We start from the raw sequence: 26,669 nt of genomic DNA on the forward strand, positions 1-26,669 counted from the left end.
GAAATGTAACTTAAACTTATTTTGAAATTGTCGAATGAGTTTTTACTATTTTAGCTAGGGCCGTTTTAATCGTCTTATGTAGCTGTGCGTCAAACAAGCTAAAATGACCCTATAGGGCAAGTTCTACAAATATCAATAATTTGTACTATCAAACATATTTTATATTTCAGCACAATCATGATTAAAAGGACTGAAAAGTCATGAAAAGGAGGAAATATTGCTGTGCACATGCAATGTAAACGTTCATGACGAACGGACTGATACATGTACTTGATTTGTGAGACGTAGCCCTCTGCAAGCTGGACAGCAATACTACTGTTCATATATGTATAATTACCAGTAGTTATATCCTGCATGCAGAGGGGTATGTTCAGTAAAGTAAGTACATGTATCAGTCCGTTCGTCATGAACGTTTACATTGCATGTACACAGCAACATTTCCTCCTCTGTACATGCAATGTACATGAGACATGTACACTACATGTATTGTATGTGTATGGAGTGCATCTGTACCTTGCATTTACATTGGATCTGTACAGAGGAGTTTTTGCGCGTCAGGAACTGATATGTACATGCGACATGTATATTTCTTGTGCAGAATACCTGTTCATTGCACGTACATTAAGGCTGTTATTGCAATGTGCATCGAACACGTGCCTTACATGCAGGGGTGGACTGGCTATGTAAAAAGGGCGCGGTCACATACTCTGGGAGGGCGCCGTCCATCCGAGACTTTCGCTTGTAACGAATACCCCCTCCTAATAAAAGGAAAAACCGGGGGCTTCCCCCGGTAGTACACAAAAAACAACAAAATATTAAGTAGCTATTGCAGTTAATCACGATAGAATTATACAAATTCAATATTTTCATAAACAAAGAGACTTTGAGTACTAAATATATTAGACCTATATAAATCTGCATACTTTAACTGAGACTACAAAAATCACACCAGTTATTTAAATTATTCGGCTACATTTGTTAACAGCCTAATTATAACTGAAGATTTGAGTTAAGTTTGGTTCTTATGCTATTTTTCATACTTTTGTCCTTTTAAAGCTATGTTCATCATAACATTAACTTATTTTTCATCTATTTTTAAAATCGTTGATAAAAAGTATACATGAAACATTTACTATAAATTAACAAAAGTAAATTTAGAATTATATACCTACCTACCAAAAAAAGAAATTCAAAAACAAAACTGGAAAACGAAAGCAAAATCACTGCTTTATGCTTGAAGGAGCCTTCGCATCTCCTTGCTTTTCTCACACATTTTGTCAATAATAAGATTGTTGTCTATTTTGGTCAGAATATCTCTTTCTGAGTTCATCAAGAACAATCAAGGTGTGTCAGGGGATGAGGGGGATTTTCCCCTCAATCACATTTTGTTCCCCAAAGAAGTCAGCTGAAGTATCCCCACCGGGGATGCTCGCTTTCTCCCCCAAACTATGCTCAGTATAACTCCAAATTTCTTCGGTATGATCGATGTAAACTATTCAGTTTTGATCATTTCTACTTAGCACCTAATTACTCACTATTTTCACCGTTGTTTAGTTGAACTATATTATTATGACTACGGTTGTTACTTGCAACTGTACCTTCGTACCCTTCAGTTCGTCATCGTTCGTGAATTTGAATGTACTAATTGCGTATAACAAAGCCACATATGGATTTATAAATGTTCTTAGCGGATGGCCAAGAAGAAGTAAACAAATAGCTTCTTCCACCATATTTGGCAAAGTTCGGACATGTCATATCATCCTCTACATTTGTATCGATTATCATCTTATTTTAATTTTTGTTATAACATGTTATTTCATTTTCCAGTGTACTCTTTGTTAGCACATGGTCTTCATTCCCTAGTAGTTTGTGTGTATGCAACTCAAAAGTTGCATTTAATTTGTGATAATTAGCATAGTAATCACTGCCTTTTACAATTTACGGAAATGAACTTTTGAAACTACTCAAAATCTGAGAAATAGGTATTCTCTCGTAAGTATATGTTAACGTACACGCTGGGGATACGCTCCTAGTAAGCAGACATGTTAGTGAAGGTGATTTTTAGGTGAATAAGCGCATAATTGAAGATTTGTTTCAGCATTTGTTAATACGACTGGTTCTCCGTGTCATTGTCCGTGTCTGTATAAGCATTTCAACTGGAGCATTTTTTAAAAAGTTAACCCTTCATTTTTCCATCTTTCTTTTCGCTGTACAGTTTGCTGTCCACGCTAACAATGTTGTCTGAAAAACTTTATTTGAATAGCGTAGCCCATAGTGAATCAACTCATCTGCAACCTAACAGTAAAGTAATTGTAAATGTTGACTTCCTGAGCCCCATTACGGAATCGATATTTGGAGGGCAAAAAGTCGTGAAGAGCGCAGCTTTAGCGGGGAGTAGAAGCACAAGCTCGAAATTTGAATTGAGAGATTTTAAATATTTGGCCTTCGATTTGACCTTGATGTCAGAAATCGAGACCAGCAACAATCCATTTCTTGTTTTATAGGCTAATATCTAGATTTTCTTTTTTTAAAAAAATTTCCGGTTTAACTGATAATTTTAGTGGTTTTCATAAGACTGGAGTTTTTTTTTCTACCTGTATGTAATAACGCAAAGTGGAAGATTTCAATATGAGTGGAAAAATTAACATATATGCTTGTGATCATGGCTATCGCTCGGGCTGAATTATTAACTAAATAAACCTTAGAGAGCTATGGGGACAAGAGTGACCACAACATTTAAACACGTTTGGTGGGGTGTGTGTGTATGTCAGACAATATATACGTGCATAGTTATTGTCGGTAGATTTATTAAATTAAAAAATCTCTTTTTTATTACAGATGTCACACACACACAAACACATACATACAGTATATATATGGGGGTAAGGCATTATTGTCTCATTTTGAAATCTGCACCTTTAGACTTTTTTCTGTTGGCCTAATTTTATCCCCCCCTCCCAATATAGATTATCTAATTCGCACACTGAGAACAATGATTCCAGATGTTCAACTGTAAGTCTTGAACGGAGTCTTTGTTTTTATGTATCTGAGCTTTGAAAATGCTCGCTCACAGGACATTTGTGTTGCAGGTAACCTAAGGAGATACGTATAAACTTTGAATAATTCTGTGTAGAGGCTTGAGTACATATTGTATTGCAGAATCACATCGAAGGCGCACTTAAAGCAAGAATTGCACTTCACTCCATCACATTTTATAGACCTTAAATCCACAATATCGTCAGTCGGCCCCAAATATTCCTTTTCATCCTTCATGAAATTTCCAGAAAACTTATCCTCTTCAATCAAATCTTCAATCGTACGAACCTCAACAGCTTCTTGATTCTTTTCTTGGTTCTCAAAAGAGGATTTTGAAAACTCTTCCCACATTGATGAAAACGAAAGAAGCTCTTCTTTAAGTTTTCCCTCTTCACAATCAGGAATTAATTCAGTGATTCTTTTCAGTGACAATGAAGCCAGACTTAAACTCTTGAACTTCTTAGGATCAAAACACTCTAAATCTAAGTATAAGCTTTGATTTTCAGCAAATCGTTCCTGCATGCTGTTAGAAATTTGGTCTAGAACACAGTTGAAAACGGTTACTTCAAATCTGTATTTACTGTCTTCAATTACTTCATCAGAAGCTGTTTCCCCTGCCATTTTCTTTCTTTTTCTACATCTTACCTCAGGCAATTCTGTTTCTATAATAACTTGTTCTAGACTAGAACATCTGTAATGAGTCATTCAATACTATTTGACATTTCTGTTGCAAAATGTTCTGCTGCTTTGTAGACTTTGTCAAATTGGTCCCTAGCTTCTTTCAACTTATTTTGAGTTAAGGATATCAGGCGCCATGCTTGGACATAGTCTAAGTTTTTTGTTTGCAAGTAATTTGATAAGGTGTGGTATGCTGAGAAATCAACAAAAACATCATAGCCACAATGATAGTCTCAAAGGAGCACAACTTTTGAATGAGAGACATTGCATCATGTCTGACTTTGGAATTGAATTCTTGAGAGTTGCCAATCACACTTAAAGCTGCTACGAGTTCCACATATACTGGTTTTAATTTTCTTGGTCTGTCATCTTTGAGTCGGGTGCCCAGTAATGAAAGTGTCCAAATATTCTTACAGCAGCGTTGCTTTTACTTCTCCATCGAGTTATCCCAATAGCTTCAAGACGGACGCTTGGGTTTTGTTCCAAGTACACCTCAAGTCGTTTCTGGGATTCTTTCAAAAATATCTGAATTTCTTGGAGAAGCCCAAAGAAAGATATACAAACACCCAAACTCTGGACGGTGTCAGTTATCACCAAGTTCAACACATGTGAATAGCACCATATGTGAATGTGTTTCGGATTGATCTCTTTCAGCTTTGCTGTCATACCTTAATATAGTCCGCTCATATTTGACGCTCCATCAAAAGCGTCTGCCACACATTTTTCGATAGATATTTTTACTTCAGCCAAAGACTGTTCGAGGGTTTGAAAGAGGTTCTCTCCTGTTGTCGAGATCACATGTTTCTTTCCTGAACAAATCCATTGTACACATACCGAAGCACTATGGAGCACTGGTCATATGAAGAGACATCTAGGGTCGTGTCCATCATGACAGAAAAAAACTCCAGCTTGGTTAACTTCTTTGGCAATTGCTGTCTTGATTTCAAGTATATATTCTATATACATTATGTATTTGGGCATCATATAATTTTGTATATGTATACTTTTTCAATGTGCATATATACGTAAAATAAAACTGTATATCTACTATATTAGAAATGCCATTGTATGTTTGTATGTATGTATGAGTATGTTCCACATCTCCTCCTAGACGGTTCAACCGATTTTGAGCAAACTTGGCATAAATATTCTTTGGTACCAGATAATCAACTGTTGGGGTTAGCAACCCCCAACTCTCCCCTTTGCAAGGGGGAGGGGCGGAAACTTGAACCCAATGCTATTTAAATGGGAGTTATAACAGTAGGAATGGTTTTAATGGTATAACGTAAGAACGAGAAAAATAATTTTAACGAAATTTTGGAAACATATAGGTTATAGTGTGACATAAAACAGCCTTGGTATACAACGCCACTAGCGCCCCTAACAATGGGAGTGGGAGGGAGAGACATGTAAAAATGTTCCAAAATGACCGAGATTAGAGTCAAATCAATATATTTCGAAGTCGCTGAGATCATTAATGATATCACCAAAGCCTAAAACAGAAAGAGCAAGGCCGTAGGCCGAGTAATGACGGGATCTGGGGGCGGAGCAGTGGGGGTGGGAGGGTTGATATATAAAAATCATCCAAAATGACCGATATTAGAGTCAAATCTATATATTTAGGGGTAAATCTAATATCATTAATACCATTCCCACGCCGAAAACAGAAAGAGCGAGACCGCAGGCCGAGCAAATACCAGGGTCTGAGGCGGGGCCCTAGCTGGCCAAAGGCTAGCGAATTTATAAAATAATTATGTAGCTTTTTTTTAAAAATGTGTTCAGAGAGGAAACTGTGCGCCATCCCGAGGCTAAGACGGGTCTTAGTCCCTCCCGAGGAGGGCGCAAAGGCACTGATGTGAGGAGGGCGCAGCGGCCATCGGGCCGGTACTTGATTATGGCCAGTCCACCCCTGCTTACATGTACAGATGTTAGTGTTAGTTCAGGTTCATGTGATATGAACATGTACTATACAATTCATGTTAATCGATTATCATGTGGTGTATAGTGTGTTCCCATTATAAGATTGATTTCTTTTTTCTCTGTTTTACACCTGTTAAACACCTGTGAAGTACTTGTTTTGCAACTCTGTACATACAATATGTATGGGAAAACAGTGTTCCAATTCCAAAGCATTACAGGCGCCTGTAATACATAGCATGTATAGGTGCCTGTTTTTTCCACCTGAGATATGAAAATGTATCATTGAACAAAATTGAGTAATTCAGTTTATCCCATTCTTTGGGTAAATAATTGTCAAATATTAGTATGGTCACGTGTTCAGTTATTGACCTATGATAGGATTTTATTTTCTTATATAGGGGTTCATGACATTGGTACATTGATGCGTTCTTCTTAAACTTTGGGAGGAGTTCTTATGATCACTTCGCTTAAATTTGAGAATTGTCAAAATGAAATTACGTAATTTACATTTCTGTACATTTCATTGGTCTTGATTATTCCCGCCTATGGGTAAAAGAAAAACCAAAATATAAACGTAAGTAATACGTTGTACCACGTGGAAGATGTTATTGACCTTAATGAGGTTTGGCACATTATATGAATATATGGTAGTGTACAGGGACTTATTTCTTATAATGCTCCTTTCAAAATTTGTTGCGGAACATAGGACCACTTCTTAAGTTTGGGAGTAACCCAATAACAAAATTCGGTAAACGTTTCTAGACCTCAGCTGGTTCTGCTTATTTCTTTGTAAGGTAAATAATTGCCAGAGGTTACTGACCTAATTGAGACCTAACAACATATAATTTATGGTGAAGTACATGGTTAATTCTAAGACTTGGGTATATTGATGCACTTTGAGAGAGGTACGTAGGATCATTCTTTAAATTTGGGAATTGTGATAAACAAATTTTAAATATGAGGCGCGAAGTTTGAATGATGTGCTTAACATTGGATACTCGATTGATATGAAGCAATACTTTGAACTTTAGTCACAACTCATAGTCTAAGATCATTGGTGGAAAGTTATCTTTACTGAAATCTGATTGGTTGATTTTTACCTTGAACTTTAAATTATGGACTATCCAAGAGTGTCCATAGGCAATGTTATCCAAGAGTGGGGAAAGAAATGAACGAGGGCGGACAGCACTAATTATGGGATGGGAAACAGAAACTTTCTTTTTCCTTGCTTTCTATTTATCTCCTTTCTTTGAAACACGAAGTGTTTCCAAGAAAACAGAGATAGTTGATGGAACATCTGTTCTGCCTTATGAAGGAAATCATAATTTGTCGGGTAATACTCTGTTTCGTAAGCTTGAGGCTGTATATCTGTTCTTATTATAGCAGCAGCAGTTCGAATTACTGTTAAAAGCTCATCTTTATTATCACACCTCGAACTTGAGTCATACCATGATTTGATCAAAATTTTGTGACCCTCATCTCGAGAGCAAATTATAGTTCTTCTGCTGTCCAATAGAGTAACTACTATAAGATCACCATACTTTTCCAGAAACTCTGACTGTCCTGTGTGGAGGTTTTCCTCCAGAAATTACATTCATATCATTATCCAAGGAAGACTGGCAATCGTCAGTCTCATTGAGAAAACTGAAGATCTCCTCCACAGTAATCAACACATAATCATTAACTGGTCGTCCTCTATTTGTACCGGTTGTACGTTTGGTTGAAAAGAACTTCATGGTAAATCGCATCGGCTACTACCAAATCACGAACAGAATGATCCATCTTTACACTTCTTCGCCCCAGTTATCCCCCACTCAGAAGCATAATCCAATAGTTTTCTCTTCATTTCTTTCCTGCCTACTTCATATACTTTTTGACGTAGTGCAACTGGGTTTTCCCTCTGTTTCTAATGAAACGCAACATCAATCCTTTCACAACGAAAAAAACTCTTAGGGTTTGGAAATCAAATTGAACTGTAGTGAAGCGTAGAGAGAGGGAACCGTGTGATGTTGATGGATAACACTTTGACGAACCATTTTCACAAATCAACTGCAATAGAGTTTGCTCTGGTGTAGGAAATTCTGTTTCCTTTAACTTTGTAAATAGACTATTATTGTTAGGATTGTTAGTTACGGATATATCTATCTATCTATATATATATATATATATATATATATATATATATATATAAAGAAACTAAACAGTTCCCGCACCCCTACACCAGGGGTGGACTGGCCATAATCAAGTACCGGCCCGATGGCCGCTGCGCCCTCCTCACATCAGTGCCTTTGCGCCCTCCGCGGGAGGGGCTAAGACCCGTCTTAGCCTCGGGAAGGCGCACAGTTTCCTCTCTGAACACAATTTAAAAAAAACAAAGCTACATAATTATTTTATAACTTTGCTAGCATTTGGCGAGCCAGGGCTCCACCCCAGAGCCCGGTATTTGCTCGGCCTGCGGCCTCGCTCTTTCTCTTTCTGGGAATGCTATTAATGATATTAGATTTACCCCTAAATATATAGATTTGACTCTAATATCGGTCATTTTGGATGATTTTTATATATCAACCCTCCCACCTCCACTGCTCCGCCCCCAGTTCCCGTCTTTACACGGCCTATGGCCTTGCCCTTTGGCCGAGTTGGGGTGTTTGTATATCTTTCTTTGGACTTCTCCAGGAAATTCAGATATTTTTGGAAAAATTCCAGAAACGACTTGTGTACTTGGAACAAAACCCAAGCGTCCGTCTTGAAACTATTAGGATAACTCGATGGAGAAGTAAAAGCAACGCTGCTGTAAAAATATTTGGACACTTTCATTACTGGGCACCCGACCAAGGATGCCAGACCAAGAAAATCAAAACCAGTATATGTGAAACTCGTAGAAGCTTTAAGTGTGATTGACAACTCGCAAGAATTCAATTTCAAAGTCAGACATGATGCAATGTCTCTCATTCAAAAGTTGTGCTCCTTTGAGACTATCATTGTGGCTATGATTTTTTTATTGATTTTTCAGCATACCACACCTTTATCAGACTACTTGCAAACAAAAAACTTAGACTATGTCCAAGCATGGCGCCTGATATCCTCAACTCACAATAGGTTGAAAGAAGCTAGGGATCAGTTTGACAAAGTCTACAAAGCACCAGAACACTTTGAAACAGAAATGTCAAATAGTATTGAAGGACTCATTACTGATGTTCCTAGTCTAGAACAAGTTATTATAGAAACAGAATTGCCTGAGGTAAGATGTAGAAAAAGAAAGAAAATGGTAGGAAAATCAGCTTCTGATGAAGTAATTAAAGACTAAATACAGATTTGAAGTAACCGTTTTTAACTGTGTTCTAGACCAAATTTCTAACAGCATGCAGGAACGATTTGCTGAAAATCAAAGCTTATACTTAGATTTAGAGTGTTTTGATCCTAAGAAGTTCAAGAGTTTAAGTTTGGCTTCGTTGTCACTGAAAAGAATCACAGAATTAATTCCTGATTGTGAAGAGGGAAAACTTAAAGAAGAGCTTCTTTCGTTTTCATCAATGTGGGAAGAGTTTTCAAAATTCCCTGGTGAGAACCAAGAAAAGAATCAAGAAGCTGTTGAAGTTCGTACGATTGAAGATTTGATTGAAGAGGACAAGTTTTCTGAAGATTTCATGGAGGATGAGGGGGAATATTTGGGGCCGACTGACGATATTGTGGATTTAAGGTCTATAAAATGTGATGGAGTGAAGTACAAAGCAGCAGAACATCTTGCTTTAAGTGCGCCTTCGATGTGTTTCTGCAGTACAATATGTACTCAAGACTCTACACAGAATTATTCAAAGTTTATAAGTATCTCCTTACATTACCGACAACATAAGTGTCCTGTGAGCGAGCATTTTCAAAGCTCAGATACATAAAAACAAGACTCCGTTCAAGACTTACAGATGAACATCTGGAATCATTGTTCTTGATGAACTCAGAAAGAAACATTCTGACCGAAAATAAATAACAATCTTATTATTGACAAAATGTGTGAGAAAAGCAAGGAGATGCGAAGGCTCCTTCAAGCATAAAGCAGTGACTTTACTTTCATTTTCCAGTTTTGTTTTTGAATTTCTTTTTACGCTAGGTAGGTATATAATTCTAAATTTACTTTTGTTAATTTGTAATAAATGTTTCATGTATACTTTTTATCAATGATTTTAAAAATAGATGAAAAATAAATTAATGTTATGATGAACATAGCTTTAAAAGGACAGAAGTATGAAAAATAGCATAAGCCCCAAGCTTAACTCAAATCTTCAGTTATAATTAGGCTGTTAACAAATGTAGCCGAAGAATTTAAACAACTGGTGTGATTTTTGTAGTTTCAGTTAAAGTGTGCAGATTTATATAGACCTAATATATTTAGCACTCAAAGTCTCTGTATTTGTTTATGAAAATATTGAATTTGTATAATTCTATCGTGATTAACTACAATAGCTACTTAATCTTTTGTTGTTTTTTGTGTACTAATTTTCCGGGGTATCGCTTTTATCTAATTTTCCGGGGAAAGCCCCCCGGCACTTCCTTTTATTAGGAGAGGGTATTCCATATAAGCGAAAGCCTCGGATGGACGGCGCCCTCCCAGAGTATGTGACCGCGCCCTTTTTACATAGCCAGTCCACCCCTGCCCTACACTCCAAGATTTTTAGTATGTTTTATTGTAGATTCCAACGAGCAATTAGACCAAATCTCAAATGTCCGAGTTTTATTCCTTCTATCAGCATTTTTTATAAAATTTGATTGGCCTAATACATGCTAGCTTATTTTTTTCTGCAATGTAAATTATGTGTATCAAAAAGAACATATGTGCTTTAAACATAAAAACCAAAAAATGAGAAAAAATATATACTGATTCAGGTTGATACTTGACGTCATGTAATTACTGATCTAAACAAAGAAATAAACAGAAGAGAAAGAAAAACGAGGGAGTTTTTTTAAAACTGTAAAAATTTGTTCTTTATTTCTAATAATCGTAACATAATAAGTCATAAAAGTTCCTTCAATAATTAAATTTATGTACAAAAAAATAATACGCAATGTAAGTCAATATTTTGTTTTCAAATTAACATATTTAAAAAGTTATCTAGCCAAATAAATATTTTTGGCATGCATTTTTCATACAAATATTGTGTTATATATCATCATCATAGGTATTCTACCATTATTAGCAAGTCACTTGCCGCAAACTGAGAAGTTACCATGCACCATGGTTTTCAACTAATCTCCGTCTTCACGTATGATATTTCTGTCCATCAACTCTCTTTCCTGTCACCATACCTTCCAGCACGTTTCTCTTTACAGTATTTTTCAACCATGTCCTAACCAGCTTCTCTTACTTTTTTCAATTACATCTAAAAAAAAATTCCCCACTATTTCTAACACATTCGTTCGTTTTCTGCTTGACTAAGCTAATTCTCTCCATTTCTCTCCACACCTGCATTTAGAACCTTCCAGTCCTTTTTCATCGCTTTTATCTAATGTCCATATTTCTGCCCTTTTGTGCGTGTAGTGGAGAATGGGGGAGAAGGAAGATGTCTTTCCTAACCATTTCTTAAGGAACTTGTAGGGCAACCATTCTTGTTTCCGATTTCAAAAATTCGTTTTGCTCTTTTCTACAGCACAGTGAAAAAGTTTCTCGTAAGACGTTTCCATGAAGGCATTTCTTTCAATTCCAATTCCTTTTTCCACTTTTATTCCTTCAAAAACCTAAAAAACAACCTTGTGTAGGTTCGAAAATTCGTTGAAAGTTACAGAAATAAGTGAATGGTAAGTGTAAGAATACTTACAAGTTTGATTGGTCGCAAATTAATGTTGTGCTGAAGATATAGAGTATTCGCGTACCAATCATTTGAAAACATATACTGAGTTTGCGATTGTACTCTGTTCTCAAAATTGTAATATAATTACGTATCAAACACAAATCTGGATCGATGAAATAGTGTTGTCATCGGACATAAATACTCACCAAAAAGAAAATCGGGTAGGTACAAGAATTGTCTACGCGTATCTAAAAAGTAGAGAAAAAATACTGCAACTTATTTTTAACAATTTCCAGTTAAATGTAAGAGATTGTAAACTTACCTCCAACACATCCGAAAATAAAAAAAGCACCAAACTTTCCCCTTTTCTGCTTATTTCATCGCTGAGTTCTGTAACATCACATTTTTTCATAAAATTTCTATGCGAGGACAGTAACTCCGGCTATGAAAGAGAAATAATAATGATAATTTACTTGTCCAGAATATGGAATATTTTTCATAAATTTACTATATGATACTACAATACTGTAAAATTTTATATTGAAAATTACATGACATTGACTACTGCTAACTTACAGCATCGATACAAAATACAGAAGTTACTTCCCTTGCTATTCAGATGATTACGAACGAAGCTCTTCATCTCAGCTAGCATATAACGTAAATACTAATGCTTATACTAAATAATTAAATAAATAACTAAATAACAAAATAAAATCTTTCAGCTAATGTCCCACGACTGTGCCCTTTAGGTTAAGGGAAACGAATGATTATGGCAAATAATAACGATGGAAGTGGAATGGGAATGCGGGAAGAAACGGAAGTACACCGAGAAAATCCAGGGACACAATGTTGTCCACCACAAACTTACTTGGCCATGGATTGAATCAGGCACCCCATGCACCAGAGGTTAGTATTTATACAAACTTGAATTTACAAGACTATATCTTCATACTTTCAATTAAGGAGTTCAGAAGAAAAAGCCTGCAGTTACAAGAAACAGATCCAATATTAAGGGCTTCTTTATAATGGACATTATAGTCTGATAGCTTTTTGTAATATCCATAGACAGTTCTAACATCTAAATATTTTTTCTCGTGACGCCATGGATGGATATTTTTCTAAAATTGTTCCATTGGATTTAAAGTCATCCAATAAGTATAAAAAATGCACTTAAAAATGTATTGTAGCGTGTAGGAATATGCGGTACTTCAAAGATTCCAACTTTGAGGTTATTTCTCTCGTAACTTCAGGCACGGATATGTTTAAAACTGTTTCATTGGATTCAGCATCCTCAAACTAGTACAAAACGCACAATTAGAAATTTATCCAAGTTTGGACACTTTTTACTAGTAATATGATCGCTAGTTCTTTTAAATGAAAATTTTGTTCCACGAAATTTATTACAATTTCACAACAGTTATTGCTAACTCTTCACTAAAAATTTTCTTTCGTTGATCATTAATCGAAAAGCTCTATAATCAGTTCGTTAGAACTAAGGAAAAACCACGGTTTCCATCGATTTGCACTTTTTCTTTCGTATCGAATGACCGATTTTTGTTGATTCTGGAATTTCTTCAGGATTCTCTCTTCAGAATGCAGTAATTAAACAGATTCTCGTGTTGTAATGGGGAAATCTCTCCATTAAAATTCAAATACGGGGGTCAGTCAAAAAATTAGTTGCACTGATTAAGAGAATGAAACAGGAAGAAATTTTACAACAACCTTATTTGTATCATAAAGTTCCATTCACAATCTACTTTTGAACGTAATGACATCCATTGTTTAAGCATTTGTCGAGTCGTGGTACAAGTTTTATTTTATGCCTTCTGCAAAGAAATTCCGTCCAATATCCGATAACCATACTTCGGCTGCAGCTTTCACTTCGTCATCCGAGTGGTATAGTCGCTTGAAAGTTCGTCTATTGTTATGTCTGTCTGCAAGAATGCATTCATTCACGCGAGCAGTGACTTTCGGATTTGTCTCAGATGATAGGCTTCCCTCGCGCTCGCGCTTGCATTTTCACCATACAGTTCATGCAACTGCCGATAAATTTCAGTGCAGTAACACCTTTTCGCCCACAAAAAACGAATCACTGCACGCATTTCCAATTTAGACGCCTCTTGCAGCTGTCGAGATATTTACGACTGGTTATCAGAACACCTCCACTTGCCTCGTGTAAGCCGCTACGTCACACGATACAGCGATATGTCTGCAGTGTTGCCACAAATTTCATAGGCAAAGAGGCAGTATTTTTTTAAAAACTTTTTCGAGCTCTTGCATTTTTAATTAAAACGAAATGCCGTGAAAAGTTGTCCAAAGGGATTCTCATTTTGCACAAGAATTGCCCAACCCTCACACTTCAGATTGTGCCTCCCAAACTCAGCACCCTTGGATTTTAATAGGTTCGCCATTCCTCCCTATTCCTCTGATTCCCCTGAACCAGTAGTAAATTTCTATTACTTTCGATCTTAGTAGGAGAAATAAAATCCTCTTAAGATACTAAATGGATTCCTAAGTGCTTATCGCTTTCTATTAAAATTTTAGTTCTATGGCGATCAACGGTCAAACCAGGAATGGTTGAAATAGAGGTTTAACAAAGGAGATGAAACCTATTTTTTCAACGCTCAATCTATTACGAATAATCGCTTCTCAATATCTATTACAGTTTTGGTGCTATGGAGATCAATAATAAAACTGGAAGTAAATTTCAGCTACTTCCGGTTTTAGTAGTATGTTACGGGTGGAGATGGTATATTTTCTTGAGAGGTTAAATCGATTACACAAAACTGCTTACCGTTATCTATTACCGTTTTTGTACTATGGTGATCAACGCCGTAAACTGAAATGGTTGTTTTCTACTACTACCAATTTTGAATGGAGAAGATGGAACATATTCTTGTAACGCTGAATCGATTATGAAAAAATCTTGATACTTCTTATCGTTTTTCCTCTGGTACTTGTCAACAGACAGACGGACGGACGGACCTACCCGTTCTATAGGTCTTCCGATACGTATATATAGCATAGTTTGGAAGTTAATAATTAATTGTCACAAGAAAGAATGCACTCTCCTTTTGAGGCCGCGGTTGCTCAGTGATCGAGTGCCCATCCCTGGTGTGTGAGATCCCTGGTTCGATTTCAGTTCACGCCAGCTGGGTTTTGTAGTGGATGAACACCGTGTGGTTGGATTTCTCAGGGTTTTCCCATTTTCTCCCACTTTACTCATTCCATCATTTCATTCATTATTACCATCACCTCCGTCTCCTTTAGTATCGGTGCATGCTCGTGAGAGGTTTAAAAAAAAAAGCCTTTCTTCTTATCGAAATAACCAAATTGTAGCAGAGAAGCAGACATACACCGATTTTTTTTCTTAAGAAGGAGACAGACACTACCAAGTGAAGTCTGATCTATATTTTTTGCGGGGGGGGGGGGGGTACAAATTTGGAAAGATTGCGCCCAAGCACTTGGAGAGATGAGTACTACTGAATTAGAACCTGTTACTTCTACTATCTATGTAAATTTATTATGAGTAGTAGTAAGAGTCGTAAACCGTATAATATATGAATTATTGTTCTTGTTTTCCTGTTTTCGTTAAAAACAAATTCAAGAACTCTTTTTCTTTCTCCATCTGAAAGCACTAAAGCTTAGCATCAAAACCGAGTTTGCTTTTAAACTAACACTATGCTAACTTAGGAGAGGTGTTTCCTTGCAGACAGCGCGTGAAAGCAGCAGCTCTTTTAAAGTAAAGTCACGTGAACAGGGTTGGGAATATTTTCTCTATTTCCTTTGCTTTTTAGAATTCATCACTAATGGATGCTGGTGGATGTCCAGAATGCTTTGCATAATCATACAACTGCTTTCTACACAAGAATTCACGGTGCGATTTATTAATGGTGGAGTATGCATGGCAATTATTATCTAGTATCTATCCCATTGTATCGTGAATCTGCTGTGTAAATCCTTCCAAACGAGACACTTTATCACTGCTCATAGCTCACTTTTTCATTTTTACTGTAATGTCACCTTGTCTCGCAAATGTATCTGAAAAAAGAGAAAGAAAAAGAACCCAACCTTTGGACATACTACTCACACAGTAACTTGGAAAAAAGAATGTTTAACGTCCCACGAGTATCCCCTTTAGGCTAAAGGAGACGGATGATTAACGATAGTGCATAATTGTGAATTTAATTTTCATGTGCTCTCCCATCGGGAATAGAATCTTGGAACACGTGCACCAAGTGCATACGCGCTAGCAACTACACTTGCAGGGAGGGCCAGCAATTTTAAGGTTTCATGGGTAACTGGAATAGGTACGCATACAAACTTTTTGGATATCCCTCGTATGAGAACTTTCCAAAACTCCCACAAATTTAGCAATTTCCTTCATATTATATCTTTTGGCATGGCGAAAAGACATACACGCACATCTGTATTATTCGTATCAATCTATCAATCTTGTAGCAAATCATACTGATATTTGATAGTCTAACATTCAGGTGCCATCTGTTAGCTTTAATTTAATTGTGTCTCAGGTTCGTAGGTGTGAAATAAAAATATTTCTACACTGGTAAGAGAATAAAAAAAAAAAAAAAAACTTTACCATTAATAATTAAAACTGACATTTAATACTAAACTACAATACATAAAGATAAACATGAAAAGAATATTAGAACATACCAAAAATGTCTTACATTCCTCTGACACAAGTAAGATTCAAAGCAAAATTAAATCGTTCTTGGAAAATATGAAATATTTTTTTTTATTTTATCAAAAAGAAGAAAGAAAACGAAAGAAAGAAAAATAGTGTAACAAAAGTTCTTACACTTACAGGACAATTTTCTATTTCGTTAAAAATGTCGAACATTACACGCTGTCCTTCAGCACGCCTTTTATCCTCATTTATATGTGCCATCACTTCCTTCAACTTCTCTAAAGCTAAGGTTAATGATTTATTATCAGGATTGTTTTTTGGGGTGTGCTTCAAAATATCTGACGAAAAAACAAAATAAAATATCAGTAAAAATAATTGATTGGTAATATTTACGAAAATGTTTTGAAGTACTCAAATTCTTCCCAAATCACCTAGGTTTTCATTGATATTAAATTTAAAACGATGGTTTTGTGTTTGAAAAGAAAAGTCTTAAAATAAAAAAACTAAATCTGCCAGTATAGATGTGATCACAATTTCTTCGAATGATTTTAGATCGGCTGGACTCAACCCACACTTACAACTTTGAGGCATTGACTGCACTTTTGGATTTATTATATAAATCCACTGTTACGTCCCAAGGTTATGCCGGTTAGGCTAAAGGAGACGTGATGATGAGTAATGAATGAAATGGTGGAATGAAGAAAGTGGGAGAACCCCGAGAAAACCCACGCACACGGTGTTTGTCCACCACAAAGTTCACTTGGCGGGGACTGGGATCGAACCCGGAACCCCTAGCACCAGAGATGAACGCTCTACCACTGAGCCACCGCGGCCTCTAATAATAATAATAATAATAATAATAATAATAATAATAATAATAATAATAATAATTATTATTATTATTATTATTATTATTATTATTATTATTATTATTATTATTATTATTATTATTATTATTATTATTATTATTATTATTATTATTATTACTACTATTATTATTATTATTATTATTATTATTATTATTATTATTAGGGCCCGGATTTTTTGTGTGCTAAAAACTAAAAATTTTTTGTGTGCTAAAAATGGAAAAAAATATTTGCTAAAAATTAAAAAAAATACTTAACAAAAAATAACAAGCAAAAGTATGGGAAAACGCACAACTTAAGAAAAATAAATACTGGTACTCATCAATAGGTCCTAGTCATCAGATGTCGAAATTTCATGGGTATTGCAGTGAATAACAACGTCTTTTCCAAATTGTCCATCGTAAGCCCATGCCTATTGTCACAGAATAATGCCTTATATTGAGAAAAGGAACGTTCTACATCACAAGATGTTAACCTAGCGTATTTGGAAAGGGGCATATCACGAATATTCACACCAACAACTTCACTTGTGGTTTAACCTTCGCATACTTCAGATATTATATATAGGGTCTTATAGCCAATGTTTTTCTCAAACAAATCCTTAAATTCTTTTTCTTACGACTTCAGCTTTCGAAGGAGAAAGAACATTCAGCTTTCTTTCAATGCACTCTACTTCTTTGCCTGAAATACTCAATAAATCTCCCGTAGTTTCTAGTTTCTTTATAGAGTGAGTCAAGGAACCGAAATTGGGAGATATGAAAGTCAAGTCACATTTCAAGCTACTGTCACTAAAAGGATGAACCATCATCTGAATTTAGTTTGGTTACCACAGATACAAATACTTTAAAATGATCCGCATAATACAGTACTGCATTAAGCCATGTATCCCACCGCGTGATTACGGGTGCTGGAGGAAATGAAAGATCGAGATTTGTTTCTTTGAAAAGCTCAATTCTAGTTTGCGTGTTTACGAAAATGTTTTCCCATTTGAGACTAACGTGTCCACTTTAGGATAAAGGGTTCGGATTTCTTCACACAATCGATGTAGGGCGTGTACGACACATGTTACGTGAATTATGTCAGGGTAACATATGGAAAGAGCTTTACCAACTTTCCTCATATAAGGAGCACCATCAGTCAGAAAAAGCAAAACATTGTCGTATTTCACACCATTTGGCCATAAAATGTGCAAAGATTCATCGAATAGCCTGGCAATTGTCACGTGATTCGTAACTGAAAGTTCTTTAAAGGCTAGCAGTGCTGTACCTACAATTATTTCCCCTTTACCTATGGTCACTCGTCCTCCCCTCAGTTTTGACTTCAAAGCGCTCCTTTAGAAGCTCTTTGGAACAAGTTATCCCAGCCCTGATAAGCTTAATTTATGACAACGCCATTTCTGCAGGTGGGAAATTGCTTGTAAATACGATGTATAGATTTATGTAGTCTATTCTTTTCCCTATGTTAATTTCGAAAGAAAGAAAAAAAATCGTTGTGAAATTCAAAATAACGGAAAATTATTAAAAATATGTATTTATAACAAAAATGTCCAAAATATTTATTTACATAACTTTTTTAGAAAATATGTATTTTTATGCGAAATAAAATTTGTAATTTACACTTGCAGACTCATAATAGGGATAATAAACTTTGTTTTGGGCATGTATGTGGTAAGCAAAAAATGTTTTTACATAAAAATCCGGACCTTAATAATAATAACTAGCAAACCCGCACGTCCTGCGCAAGCGCAGAACACTATTATTGTCTGAATGAATGAATAATATATAAAATTAAAAATATTTATGGCTAGGAAATAGTTTTAATAACACGTTAATAATATCTTTAATTAAGAATTTCTCGAATTTAAGACGTCCTTGAATCTAAGACGCACCCCGATTTCGCTGGGTTAAATTAAGGAAAAACAATAATATGTTCCATTTTTAATATTACTAAAGCGCTCTTTGATATTGGTCATTTTCGGTGTTTTTTATATATCCCTCCCCCCTCCCCATGTTGCGGGAAACGGCATGATAAAAGTTATCCCAGGCCCGAATGTCATGTATGTTGAAAATTTGATTGAGATCGGTTTGGAGGTTCAAGAGTTAAATTCTATTTATTTTTATATATTAATCTCCCCTCCCCTCCCCTAGGTTCTGCCGTCAAAGTGAAAATATTTATTTAAAAAAAAAACTTTCCAGGCTCGAGCGTCATCTATGTTGAAAATTTGATCGAGATCGGTCAGGGTGTTCAAGAGTTATTAAGTTTTATTCATTTTCATATATTTACCCTCCTCGCCTCCCCTAAGTCCTACCATCAAAATGACATAATAAAAAACTTTCCAGGTTCGTACTTCATCTATGTTGAAAATTTGATTGAGATCGATCGGATGGTTCAAGAGTTATTAACTCACGAACATGGTCACTTTTTTTTTATATTTATTGATTTTTGTATATCTCCCTCTCCTCCCCATTCCCTACGTTGTTCCGTCAAAGTGAAATGATAAAACCCATCCCCGGCACGAACTTCATCTATGGAAAATTTGATCGAGATTGGTCGTTTGGTTCAAGAGTTATTAGGTTTATTTATTTTTTTATAAATCCCCCTCCCCTAAGTTCTACAGTCAAGGTAAATAGCTAAAAATCACTCCCAGGCCAGAACTGCGTCTACGTCAAAAATTTGATCGAGATCGGTCGGGTGGTTCAAGAGATTAAGAATCACAAACATAGTCACTTTCAATCTGGATCTGAAGTTTTTTTTTTTGTTCACGGACACTGCTATTAATATATAGATAACTCTGATCATGTCTATGATTCACATAAAGTAGAATCTTTCAACACTTTTCGAGATTGCACGCATAGAAGCTTTTCATCTCAAACTTTATTAGGAAATCATTCAAAGTACTAATTTGGAGACATTGTTTAAGTATAAAAGATATTCGGTGTTTCTGTCTACAACCCTATGGTAACAAAAACAGTATGTAGAACAAGTGAACATAAAAGACCAGCATATTGACGGAAGCTAATTATAATTTTATTTAGTACTTTCACATAAATTTAGGTAATAATAGGAAAAGGCACGAAAAGGAGAGGCAAAAATGAAGATCTAAGGGATCCGCATTCTCTTGAAACAGAAGTTTCCATCCTGAGGACGGCCACAGTAAAGATAAGGGTTGACAATTTGGTAGAAGCTAATTTCTACGCAAGTAAAGGTAATATTTTCATTTTATTTATATAATATAAATTGAGTAAAATGAAATCTATCATATATTATCGTATCTTACTCATTCAAAATAAAAAAAAAGCAGGCATCAAAATACCGATTAAAGATGTGGCTACATCTTTACTGACAAATGGAACTGAAACTTCATACAGTTTGTTGTATTTATTATTCCACTTCGTGCGTACATCTAAACAAACGAAACAAGAAAGAAAAAACTAAACACTTCAACTCATCAAAGCATTTATAAAACCATGCTTTTAGGAAGAGATCTATATTGCGTCCAGGTTACCATAGTAAGTTACCAATAAGTTAATTGCGAACTTACCAAAACACTCATTTTTACACAGACTACAAGGTTACTCAGTAACACACACACACACACATATATATATATATATATATATATATATATATATATATATATATATATATATATATAGGGTCATATCCAGAAGTAGTAGGACTGATTTTTTCCCGCGCGCGCGGAGCAAGGTAGGGGGGGGGGCTGCAAGGCCGGATGTTATGGAGGGGAGCCTTGGGAATAGGTGTCGACCGGCGGCAGTCGCCTGCGTGCGTTAGTTGAGTGTGGACCACTGTGTTAGTGACCTCCTGTTGTGACGTCTCGTCGCCAGTTGCGATGGAGCGAAATTTGGAGCAGCGGTACGCCATCAAGTTTTGCGTCAAACTGGGAAAATCAACGACCGAAACCAAGGACATGCTTACGCAGGCCTACGAGAAGGATACCATGAGCGGCACAAACACCTCGTAAAAAGAAGGCCAGAATGTCGAAATCGGAAGTGAAATCGATGTTGATTGCATTTTTTGACTGTCGTGGCATTGTCCATAAGGAGTTTGTACCTCCTGGACAGAGTGTAAATGCAAGATTTTACGTGGAAGTGCTTACACGGCTGCGAAATCGGATCACACGCGTGCGACCAGACCTGGTGGGGAAATGTAAGCTCCACCATGATAACGCGCCGTGCCAGGCGCGTGGATTGTGAGGGGTCTCCTGACCAAATTCGGCGTTTCCACGTTGCTTCACCCCCCTACAGTCCTGATGTGGCACCGCCGGAGTTCTTCCTGTTCCCCCGTATTAAGAGACAGCTCAAAGGGCATCGTTTGACTCGGTGGAAGCGGTCCAAGCGGCGACGACGAGGGCGCTGACCGGCATCCTGGAGGATGATTTCCAGAAGGCCCTCGCGACCTGGAAGGCTCGCTACCAGAAGGGTGTGAATGCCCAAGGGGCCTATTTTTAAGATTATTAAGTCGATGTACCAAAATGTTCAATAATTTTTTTACAAAAAAATTAGTCCTCTGGATACGATCCTATATATATATATATATATATATATATATATATATATATATATATATAACCTATTTGGACTTATTTTTTCCTTTGCCTTAACACTTTCCTTTGTTAATAAAGGTCAAACCGATTATTACAAAACACTAGCATTCGTGTTTTAGCTAATGGTTTTGTCATGATATCTGCCACTTGTTCTTCTGTGGAGATCTGTTATACACCTAATGTCCCATCTGTGACTTTTTCACGAATAAGAAATGTTTTATTTGAATGTGTTTTGTTCTGCGATGCAGCTCTGAATTTTCAGCTAGTTTTACCGCTGCATTATTATCAATTGCGATAACAAGAACGTGTTTGAGTTTAGTGAGTTCATTGAACAATCTGCTTAACCAGGTGACTTCTTTAGCAGCTTCGCTAGCTGCAATGATTTCGGCTTCTGTAGCTGAAGTAACAACTGTTCTTTGCCTTTGACTAAGCAATGTCACTGCACCTCCTGCATATATCACAATTACACCTGAAGTCAATCGACCTGTCTTGCTACACCCGCCAAAATCTGCGTCACTGAAGCACTCTAGTACACCACTATTTATTTTGGAACGATAAACAATACCGTAGCGGATTGTTCCTAAGTATCTAAACACTCTTTTTACTTTTACATCTTCTGATGAAGGATTTTCAAGTGATCTTGAAAACACTCCAACATTATAGGCGAGATCTGGTCTGGTTCCCACTACTAAGTACAATAAAGCACCTACTGCTTGTCGGTACGGAAAAATACACTTTTCTTCTTTTCCTTCTTTCGATACTTCTGTCTGTTTTAACATCAGTGTGGACACTGGTTTGCACTCATCGAGGTTAAACCTTTGAAGGATTTTCGTTGTATAAGCTTGTTGACTTACTTCTTTGATTGAACCGTCGATTGCGCGTTCTATCTCTAGTCCTAGGAAATAGGATGCTGGCTTGATTGTGACCTTGAATTCAGTTTTCAGTTCTAAGAAAGTCTCTAATTCGCACTTTTCTGTTGAACTAACTAGACCGTCATCAACGTACAACACTACAAAAACCTTCTTCCCGTTTCGTTCCCTGATGTACAGGCAAGGTTCAACCTCACTTACTTTGAAGCCTAATTTTGTATTTAAAAAAAAAAAAAAAAAAAAAAAAAAAAAGCAAGCAAGCTTGTTCCAACACTTTGGAGCCTGTTCCAGCCCGTACCAACTTCTTTTGAGTTTACACACACGATTCGTGCCAACCTTTTGGTTGTTTCATGTATATAACTTCTTCTAACTGACCGTAGAGAAACGCAGTTGAAACATCGAATTGAGCTAAGTGCATGTTTTCACTCGCTGCGACACTTAACAAGGAGCGAATTGTGCCTAACTTAGTGACAGGGCTGAAGGTTTGACTAAAGTCAACACCCTGATGCTGACTGAATCCTTTCAGCACAAGTCTTGCTTTACACGTTCAGGCCAGACTCCGTCTGGATTCGTTTTTACACGGTACACTCACTTTTGAAATTGCCTTGCATTCTTCTAACGGGTTCACTAGTTCCCACGTTTGATTTTCTTTCAATGAAGCTATCTCACTGTCCATTGCTTTACGCCAATAGATACTTCCCTTGCTGCTGACAGCTTCTTCATACGTTTCTGGAGTTTTAGTCTCATTAACTAGTTCTCCTACCGACATTACGTAATCGTTGAAACGTTCTGGTTTATTTATTTTTGAGCGATCTCTTAAGTTTCGAAAGGTCGGCGATTTTGGTATTTCTTTTTCATCATCTCTGCTTTCTGATTCTTCATCCTTTTCTTCTGTGTAGTCGTTCTCTTCTTCCGTTGCTTGCTTTCCTTGGTGTTGATCTTCATTTGGTTTCTCGGACTTCACATCACGAAGAGGTAACTGAACACGTTCTTCGCACTCGACAAGTTTTTCTTGAAACGTAACGTCTCTGGACAAAATAACCTTTTGTTCTTCTTCTCAGATTCCATATCGTTCATCACAATCGTAGCCTATAAGAAAACCTTTTACCGCCTTCTTATCCATTTTCCTTCGTTTCTGCACTGAGATGTGTGCATAGCACGTAGACCCAATAATACGTAGATGTTTTAACCTTGGTTTCTTGCCTAGCCAAAGCTCGTATGGGTTCACACCTTCCACTGATGATTTTCCTGTTCTATTGAGGACATAAACTAGAACTAACTCAGCCCATATTGCTGAGGGAAATGCAGCTTCTTCATTTGTATACTTGAAAGTTCTTGCCATTTCAACTATTGTTCGTAGGTCACGTTCACTTACACCGTTTTGCTCTGGAGTATACGGCGCTGTTAGTCTTTGTATAACACCTTCTTCACTAAGAACTGCACGAACATCTTCATTATCAAACTCTCCTCCATTGTCACTTAGGAATACTATGATTACATGTCCCAAAGTTCTAGCGTGAGGTAGCATATGCCTGAGCACAGTTTTTACTTCAGATTTTTCTCTGATAAGATAGCCATAGTGAAATTTTGTATAACTATCTTTAAACACAACTAGATACCATTTCATCTGAAACGATTCATCGAACGGTCCGCACACGTCTCTCGACACGAATTCACCTGCTACTTTTGATGCTTGTCTGCTGCCAAAAGGTAACCGAAGCGATTTACCGTAGATGCAGGGTTCACAAATATCACTTTCTAATCGAACACTTACACTTAACTCCTGTAATATTGTTCTAACATGACGCTTGTCCTGGTGTCCTCACCTTTCATGGTATAAATGCAATAAGGTGCTTTCATTCTTTGCAATATTCACTTCTACTGCCTGTTCCGGTACTAACGGCTGTATACTTGCCTTGTACAAGGAGCCACCTATCTTGCGGAATTCACACAGCAACACTTCACCGTTTACCTTAAGTGAACATTCCTTTGCTGAAGAAGTAAATTCACTTTTTGAGTTTCGATCTTGGGCTGCTAGTACTGAGAACAAATTCTGTTGATGTTCGGGACATACCGAACATCTTTTAGTGTCACTTCTTTGTAATTATTGTTTACAGAGTACAATACATGTATAGTACCTTTTCCGATTGCCACTAATTTCTCTTTTCCGGCGAATTTAATACTACAGAAGCTTTCGAAATGTTCAAAATCAACAAAATGATCTGCACAATTTGTGACATGTTTCGTTGCACCGTTATCTACCCACCATGAAGTTGAGTCTATTTCAACCGAACATTCATCTTCACAAAAAGTTGTAAACGCTACACTTGTTGCTGCGGTATCTACATTTTCACTACTTCTCGTTTTCTTCTCTGCAGGTTTACCGTCTGCGATCCACTTTTTGCACTGCCTAACCCAATGACCTTTTTGTGAACAGTAATTACACAGGTCATTTCCTTTTGCTTTATCACTTAACTTTTGTTTATTCGCTTTTGCAACTAATTCTTCCTAAACAACTTTGGAACTATCTGTATTTTTCGCAAAGTTCCTTTCGAACATACACAGCTGAGTTGTAAGTTCGTCGAACGTTTTATTTTCATCTTTAGTTTGTAGCATCCAACCTGACTGAAAAGTCTCAAACTTACTCGGAAGTATATGTAATGTTTTACACACGAGCAAAAGATCTGGCAACGTGTTTTCATCTTTTGCTTTCAAACCGTTATTCAGTTTGTTCCACAGACCGTTCAGTTTTGCTATATGGGTAGAAACATATTCACCTAATGTCCAGCTGAACCCGAAAAAATCACTACAGATTTTAAACAGCTGTTCCTTGGACGCGGCTTCGAACTGTTGTTTCAACGCTTCACACATTTTATGAGCGGTCTCTCTGTCCATTATTTTTTGATATACCGAGTCTGTAACTGAACTACTTATCATTGTTTTGACATAACTGTTCGCTTTTCGATAAATGTCACTACGTTCTTTGGTTTGTATCTCTGTGGCATTCTCACCTGGTAGTTCCGGCTTCACAAGTTGTCCATCAATTACATCTAATGTGTTTTCATGACAATCTAACAAATCACGAATTCTGCGTTTCCACACTGGCCAGTCTGTTTCACCGGTCAAGGGTTTAATGTTCCTTGTGAAATCTATCTTGATGCCGCCAAATACAGGAAGAGGGGGGCACTTGTCATGAACCGAAAACTAGTGCAAGGGGTATTTTGTTGGTATCACTTCAGTTCAAAATATTGCTATTGATATCTTCAAACAACCTGGATTGATAACTTTCTTTCTCACACTACAGCACTGCAACTGTTCTAAATTAGGTTAAGTCTCAGACTGTCCGAACTGAACAGCACGCACTTATAACCTATCATTTTAGATGCAGCCTTTCTTCTTAACTGTCCTTGTTTGTTAGATGTAACTTTAACAGCGTTCCTAGGCCCATAACCTGAAGATGTGGCTGCATCTTTAGTGAGAAATGGAACTGAAACTTTATTATTCCACTTCGTGCGTACATCTAAACAAACAAAACAAGAAAGAAAAAAACTAAACACTTCAGCTCATCAAAGCATTCATAAAACCATGCTTTTAGGACGAGATCTATATTGCGTCCAGGTTAACAAAGTAAGTTACCCAACTGAACGTCCTAACGTAGCCAATCGCGAACTTTTACCAAAACACTCATTTTTACACAGACTACAAGGTTACTCAGTAACACACACACATATATATATATATATATATATATATATATATATATATATATTAACAAAACCTATTTAGACTTATTAACATTTTGTCCTTTGCCCTAACACCAATGTTATGTCTATCTTGGGATGAAAAGGAAATATAAACAAGTATAACGTTCTATCAAAAAAGAAAAATTACCAAAGAAGAAAATTTCATTTTTTTTTTATTTTTTTATTTTATTTATTTATTTATTTTTTTTTTTTCGTTCTGAAGAAGGAATTTTCTTTCCATCATCCAACTGACGATTAATATAGCAAGGAGTTTCTGACGCTAAGTTGGTGAATCCAAAATGTATCAGAATCACGCCTAAAGTACATGTATTTGTTTTTATCGTTTCACTTAACATTCTATCAATTCACTTTTTCTTTGTTTCTTCAATCCAATAGGACTAACTGCATGAAACAGAATTTAAAATTCAAAGAATTTAAACTTTTCCAGATACTTCCACGACGACAAGTACATAGATTACGTTTTCAATAAAACAATTATTTTGGGGAATTTACTGAGGAGAGTGAGTACATGCTACGTAAGGTTTGCTTTCTTCTTCTT

The 26,669-nt window shown here is 36.5% G+C and overlaps 1 protein-coding gene across 2 annotated transcripts in view; it reads right to left on the reverse strand.

Annotated features, from left to right (window-relative positions):
- The window catches only part of pbl (epithelial cell transforming 2 pebble), a 286,114-nt gene that overhangs the window by 92,630 nt on the left and 166,815 nt on the right, over positions 1 to 26,669 (reverse strand). For both annotated transcript variants that reach the window (XM_081769346.1, XM_081769347.1), the window contains 2 exons: positions 16,243 to 16,403; positions 11,734 to 11,853 (listed from right to left, as the gene is read on the reverse strand). In XM_081769346.1, the coding sequence (XP_081625472.1) occupies positions 11,734 to 11,853; positions 16,243 to 16,403 (281 nt within the window). The remainder of the gene's footprint in view (positions 1 to 11,733; positions 11,854 to 16,242; positions 16,404 to 26,669) is intronic.

Source organism: Thermobia domestica, chromosome 8, assembly GCF_964235325.1.
Source record: "Thermobia domestica chromosome 8, izTheDome1.hap1.1, whole genome shotgun sequence".
In the NCBI taxonomy this organism is placed as follows: domain Eukaryota; kingdom Metazoa; phylum Arthropoda; class Insecta; order Zygentoma; family Lepismatidae; genus Thermobia; species Thermobia domestica.